General features: G+C 35.3%; 1 protein-coding gene across 1 annotated transcript; it reads right to left on the minus strand.

The window, feature by feature from the left end:
* Positions 1-2,492: 2,492 nt before the first annotated feature.
* LOC109240378 (BTB/POZ domain and ankyrin repeat-containing protein NPR1) lies at positions 2,493-6,842 on the minus strand. Its single transcript, XM_019407008.1, has 4 exons — positions 5,949-6,842; positions 4,915-5,662; positions 3,657-3,857; positions 2,493-2,948 (listed from the first exon to the last, which is right to left on the minus strand). The coding sequence occupies exons 1-4, from the start codon at positions 6,492-6,494 to the stop codon at positions 2,677-2,679; spliced, it is 1,767 nt and encodes a 588-aa protein (XP_019262553.1). The 5' UTR covers positions 6,495-6,842; the 3' UTR covers positions 2,493-2,676.
* Between the last annotated feature and the right edge of the window lie 498 nt (positions 6,843-7,340).

Raw genomic sequence — 7,340 nt, forward strand, 5'->3', positions numbered from 1 at the left:
AAGCCCCCCCCCCCCCCTAACAAAGGGACATTGTCCCATATTGGAAGAGGAAGAGGTTTTTGATTAGTATATAAGCAATTGCTCTTCTTCTAGCTCTTAAAGAGTTGAGAAGAAGGCAAGCCTCGTGCCGTCGTCGTCGTCGCTCGCTCGGCTCGACTTCGGCTTCGGATTTGGATTTGGTCAAATGATCGATTGATTAATTTTTTGGACCAAATTTATTTGTTAATAGTAAATATTAACAGAATTATTATTAAATATTTGTTTTAATAACAAAATATTAATATTAATATTAATATTAAAATCCAACTGTTTTCAGTTTTCAGTTGTGTAACTCAAAATTAAACTTCCCTCTTCAATTCCCGTTTTATTATTGCATAAATTAGCCATTTATGTTATGGCATTTATGCTATGGCCGTTTTGCATAAACAGCCATTCTGAAGAGTTGCACCTCTTCAGTTTTCAGCCCAACATTGGCTATAAATACAAGTCCATTCTCTTAGAATTTCCATACGATTTTCTGAGTTTCTCCTCCTTCTTCTGCATTGTTTTAACTTCAAAGAAAGCAAAGTAAGTGTGATTTGCTACCGAACTTTGTGTTCGCTGAAATACTGGGGTTTGAAGTACCACTACACCAGTGTGTAATTCGTTCTATCCTGGGAGGAAAGGAGGGGATTAAATTCCTTAAGGAAACACTGTGAATTCAGTGGGCTCGGATTAACTTTTGTTTCGTTTATGTTTCTGTTTATGTTATTTTATTTTTTCCAGAATTATTTTACAAATACTGTTTACTAATAGTATCTACCACCAGTGGCCATCGACTATGTGTTCTATATGAAACTTTAAAATCAATTGTCAGATTTGTTTGGGCTTCTTTTTGATTGTGTTCTTTTATTTATGTTTACCATATTTTGAAGAACTCTTGTGCTGAGAGACTTTTCTTCTTTCTTTTAGTAATAATAGTATAGTATATTTTAGGTTATCTCCATGAGGTGGTAAATTGAACTCGAATTAGTGAAAGAAGGAAATTACACGAGGCAGGTTATCCATGCCTATTTATCTTTATTTTCTCTTTTGAGCCATGGTGGAACTTCACTAATTTTGTGACTCGTTTTATGTTCTTTTGCAGTATTCCATATGCGTCATTTGTTTCTTTCTCACAAATACTAGCAAAATTATTTAACTTTGCACATTCATAAAATGTCAAGAGAGCACAAATGTAGCATGCTTTTTTCTTTGAAGGTTATAGAGGAATTTGCAAGCACATGTATATATGTACTTTGTTCACATTGTTAGTGTTGATTGCTCCGTCTTCAATGAGGTAATTGAGACTTTCTGTATTTATTTGTTATCATAACTCTTTATTATCTCTTAATTGGTTAATAATATATGCAACATGTGTTGGAATGCTTCATCAGTCCGACAGTCCGATTACTTCTGGTATCTCTAATGGCAAGTTTGGTGACACACTGTTTATATGATAGCCAAAAGTCGATGTGCCTCTATGATATTTGTTGTCTTGGTTATTCGGCTAAATTTCTTCTTCTTTTTCAGCTTCTATTTTAAGCCAAAAAGATTTCATACCCATGACAATACGTTGAAATGTCACAGTTTTCTTATACATATTCTTTAGGTCATCGAAAATCTCATGATGTGCTTCATAGTAGTAATACATTATCATTACTATTTAATTTTTAAAATCGAGAAGACAACGTGTTTCCTCTATTTTTGCATTTACCTTATTATTTAACAAGTGCAAATATCTCTAGATATGTTTACTCAACTTTCCTCTAACAATATAATTGTTATTAATAAAACATTCATTTATGTGATCTTTTATGGCCCAAATTTTTTATCCGATATTTTTACTTTAGTTCTTGTAACATGCACTCTCTTACATGAATACCTACTTATTCTTTTGATATTTTTATACTTTCTTAATAGCTTCTAAATACAATTACTGAGTGGAGGGTTTATGCGTATAGTTTATAATACAATTCTTCTGAGTATAATTTATGAAAATATCTAAATAGGCATGGAGGGCTTCTCTTCCAGCTGAGAAGATTGCTCCCCAGCACACTATTATCATAGAACTACAAAAAGTACGATGCTTTCTTTAGATTTATTTTCCTATTTTATTTTTTCATATGTAACTTTTCCTTAGTGGTTTTTAATTTATTTTTGGCCTGTATGTATGTCTTATGGTACATCTATAAATTTTATCTTTGTGGTATTATGAAAATTTTAGCTCTCTCTCTTAACTAAATTTATAAAAAAGTTATTTGGTTGATTCATTTTTAAATTAACTAGTTGTGCATATTTTAACTATTTCAGGGGATACTTGCATCCTTCTATCATTACTGTGAGTATGTGTTCCTTGTGTGACTGCAGTAGATATACAATATCCACTCTTTACATGAGAGTACCTACTAGGTTTCCAATTAATGTTAAAATTTTATCTCCATAAAAATAAGAAATAAACTGTTCAAAGGAGCTTCTCAACTAGTAATACACTAGGAACGCAATCAAATAAATTCTGTTCTTCAAAGTTGTAAGTGGAACAATACAAGTTTATGATACAAGTGTTGTATGTATGTTGACATATCAAAATGATGAAAGGAAAGAGTGATATGTTACAAGAAAATTCTCTTCTTCCTCATATTATCCTAATACAATTACCTATTTCCTAAAAGGGAGCTTATTGGGCTTATCTACTCCCTTAGATGTAGAGGAACAAGATGAGGAAATGTTGTTAGTCTTATCAAATTCTTCTTTATCCTCAGTGAATGCTTTAGTCAGAATTTCTTGAAGTTCCATGTACCTTTGCTTCTTCAGTTGACGCTCTTCTGCCGTATCATTCCCCATGTAAGCTATCTCAGACAAGTCATCAGCATCCATGATCTTGTTTAGAACTTCTGAACAACGTGGAAAGAAGCGTTTTCCAAGTTCCACTGCTCGTACAAACACAAGTAGAGAATGATTTATTTTCAAAGCTCATGTTCAACACAGAAGACTTCAAAGCACAAAATTCAGAAATTCAAATGCCAATACAATCAAGCACTCTCAAGGCCCATCTCAAGTGAAATAAATAACAATAGCATTCAGTTGTCTTCACGACGGGGCAACAACCCTCATTTTTCCTAGGCCACTTACTTCGGCGTTTTCAATTTCCATAGAATCTCCGGAGCTTACGTCCGTACGACAATATTTTGACCCTGAAATTCCTAAAGTCCATTATTTCCCATATGGGAAGAATCTCGCTTCCATCCCTTTCCCAGCGCCCCCTCANNCCCTACCCCCTACCCCCCCCCCCCCCCACACACACACACAACCCCACACACAACAGAAAAAAAAAGGCCAAGAAATAAAAATAAGCAGAAAACGAAGGACAACCACTGGGCTCACAATTTATATGCTAAGGGGCCGTTTGGTATAATGGTGGATATCTCATAGATTAGCTATCCCACCTTCTATATGGGATAAGCTAATGGCTATAACCAAACATGGGATAAATACAATCTCAAATTCTATCCCGGGATTATTATCCTTATTCCATGTACCAAACGATCCCTAGCAGATCACATATCAAGAATTGAAAGAAGAGAAACATAAATAACGAGGACTCTTTGATGATAAATGTAGATGCAAACATCTTTTACCAGTTCTAGAGAGTGCTCTAAGCCGATTCAAGTGCTCCTCTTTTATCCTGAAAGGAACCTCGTTCAAATCTACCGTTGTCCTCTGTGCATTAACCATCTTTTTGCTGATGCTAGCCAGTGGGAACTCAGAAGTGCCATCAACTTGAGCAATGTCCATTGCAACTTTTGCTTCCATTGGAAAAAGGAGTTTAGCCAGGCCAACTGAAAGACAATCAACTAGTCATCTTCAGTACAATGGTTTTCTTTTCCCTTTTCACTAATATAATAGTTCCTCAACCATAATCAAGTTGACCACCCATCATTAAAAGGACAAACCTTGTGACCTTTTCGGAAATGAAAGATTATTTCCTTTTCTAAAATATAAGGTTAAATACACTGATATGTTTTCCTTCCAAACTAATAACATGTGATCCACACATTTAATATGAAAGTTGGTCTAGCTTTAAACCTTTTATCCCTCCAAAAACACTTGCCTGGACCAAAATAACCTCCTTCATTTAAATATATGATAACGGCTGGTAAGGAAGAGAAAGAAGGAAAAAAAATAGAATGTAAAAATATAAAGAGACAGTGTTAGAATATAAAGGGTTGACGTTAGAATTAAAAGCGTTAAAGTTCTTAATTTTGGATATCATTCCACATTGGACAAATATCACGTCTATTCTTTTTGATTCCTATAAATATGTGTCTTGTTTTTACCATGTCATCAATACATTTTCTCTTATTTCATATTTCTCACATGGTATCAAAACTCATTATAAAATATCACGGATTGCATACAACAGATGAGTACCTACAGGATCAAAATGCCAGGAGAATCACTTGCTGGAATGGGGGGATAACCAATTCATAGGCACTGACCTTGCAATCATGGATTGCATATAACAGGAGTACCTAAACGGTACTTCAAAATAAGGAAAGCATATCTGCTAGTTTTCTTCCCACCTGTCCTTTGCATGCCATATGAGGTATCTATAGGGTAATAGAGAAATATTACGTTGCAGCATATATCATCCTCCAGATATTACATAGTTGTGTATCTCATCCTCCATTTGTTCTCTATTAGACAGACCACAATATCAATTAAAGCTTTAATAGCAAGTAAGGCTGGTGATTAAACATGAAGTTCTAGACATAGGCTGTCAGAAGAGGAGCAGGAGCAAACTAATGGAATTATGGAAGATCATATACAGAGACTGGATCTTAAAAAATAAGAATGACTATAAGAGAAGAAGCAAGCAGAATCATGACATCCTACCTCTATTTTCAAGATATAACAGCTTCATACGCAAATCATCGCCCGCCATAGCAAGAGATACAGAAGCTTCTCCTAGCAGTGGATCTCTTCTTTCTGCTTGCTCCAGAATCTCAATGCATAACCGATCCTTCGAAGCAGATTTTCCTTCCTCTGGAGTCTTACTGAAATCCACAAGCCTAGTGAGCCTCTTGGCAATTTGAAGTGCTTTTCTGCCATCGGATGTCAGATCAGAAGGTCTAGCTCCTTTGGTTAAAAGGGACACTATAATTTTAGGCTCTTTCCTCATAGCTGCAACATGCAGCACCGTGTATCCTCTTGAATTTTGATGATTAATATCAGCAAGTGCAAGATCTAGAAGTTCTGCTGTAGTCTTTGCATCGCAATATGCTACAGCATAATGGAGAGCAAATGCATCATCTAGAGTAGTATGCCCCTCTCTTAGCAACATCTGTAGTAATTCAACATCATCAGAATCCAATGCCCTATGTATCCTCTTAACATGTTTATCAGGAAAACCATTGCTTTCAGGCCCTTGTAGACCAAGTTCCGCTCGTGAATTGGTAATTTGTTTTACAATATCATGAGGCAAGGCCTTATCAAGGGTTATGATATCAACATTAGACTTGACAATAATCTCAATGCAGCTTGAAAGCAATCTCTCACATGCTTTACCACAAATGTTTGCAACAGATAAAACCACCATTACATCGTCTGCTGCAGTTTTGTCAAGAATATCCAGTAAGTGTCTCTGCAAAGAGAAGGAAATATGCAATGGACCATTAGAAAAATATATATTCGGTCCGAGTACAGTAAGTGGTGTCTACATGCTAAATTGTACTAGTAAACTAAGGAATTTCATTAGAAACTGTAAATAGATTCTAACCATTTCACTCAGAAAAATAACTATTCCCGAATGCAAAAGCAAACACAGTAAAATCAAAGTTATTACTTCAATCAAGAGCATTAGTAATACAATTGCCTAACTTACAAAGTTCCAATTTAACAATAGCAGAAAAAGACTTCACATTTTTTACCTGAAACTTGTCGACCAATTCAGAGATCTGAAAGGTAAAAGATGTGTACAAAATCTCAACAAGGAACGCTACAGCTGGCCTACAAGCCACATGAGAGCAGTCATTGTCCACACAAACACACACATCTTTTGGTGAAGGCCTAATTTTTCCACTATACAAATAGGCCAAAACACTCACCACAGCATCATAGCTTACTTCATACTCTTTCATCACTTCCTTTAATTCCACCTTACTATTATTCTTGTCCTTTTTCCCGCAGAACAAATTCTTAAAAAACGGACTCCTCGCCGACAAAATGCACCGGTGCACCGGAATTTCCTTACCGGCGCCGGGAATCACAAGCTTAGCGTCGGCGAAGTAGTCAAACTCCGGAGAAGCCGCATCGAAGATAGATTCCAATGTTTCCGAGAGGCGTTTCAGTGAAGTGATCTCCGCCGGCGAAGTTTCCGGCGAGAATGATTCCGTCATGCCGCCGCCGATGCAGCATATACTACTGCTTCCGCTGATGTCATTCGAATCAGAAAACGCAGTCCTACTATTATCCATTACATAAAGCCGCCTTACATATGTTCTCTCATACAAATTGAGCTAAATATAATTACAGACAAAGAAAAGAATATTCTAGAAATTGAAAAAGGCTAGGGAAGGTCGAGGAGGGAAAGGGGAAGAGAAGAAGGGAAAAGAAGAGGAAAAAGGCATGGAAATGAAGGTAGTACAAGAGAAGAAGAGAGAGAGATTTCCATTTTGGGATTCTTTCAATTTAAAACAGGAAAGTCTTTTTAGTTCTGTAATTTCAGCGATAGTTAGAAAGTCAAAAGAAAGAGGAAGAAGGAATCTAAAGAGGTGGAGTTAGAAACTGAATTTTAATCCAATCGAGACTATGTTAGGTATTTTTTTCCTTCTTTTTCTTTATTTGTGTGAAATTGAATTACCATAAGGGTTTTAATGAATCCCTTTCAATAACAGCAACAACGACAACGACCCAATAAATCCTACTAGTGGGGTCCGAAAAAAATTATATGTATGCAAATCTTACCCCTATCCCGAGAGAGTAGAGATATTATTTTCGAAAGACAATATATCAGTAGCATCAACAGTGACCAAAGGAATAATAACAGCAGTGGGAAAAATAAAAAAATATATGAAAAATAATAGCAATAACTAGTAAATAAACCTAACACTATGAAAATGAAAGAGTAGTGTTAACACATCATTAACCACCAATAGAAAATTTTTATTTTTATTTTTTCAACAGAAAATTGTTAAGTACTATGTAGCGTTGTATAAAGTAGTGATCATTTTCTTATGTGTATATATAAAATATTAATTGTTGAATCCTAGAGAGAGAAAAATATTTTCTCTGAATTTCTTTAATGAAATATTGTTTTTGAT

This window comes from Nicotiana attenuata, unplaced genomic scaffold, assembly GCF_001879085.1.
Source record: "Nicotiana attenuata strain UT unplaced genomic scaffold, NIATTr2, whole genome shotgun sequence".
Lineage (NCBI taxonomy): Eukaryota > Viridiplantae > Streptophyta > Magnoliopsida > Solanales > Solanaceae > Nicotiana > Nicotiana attenuata.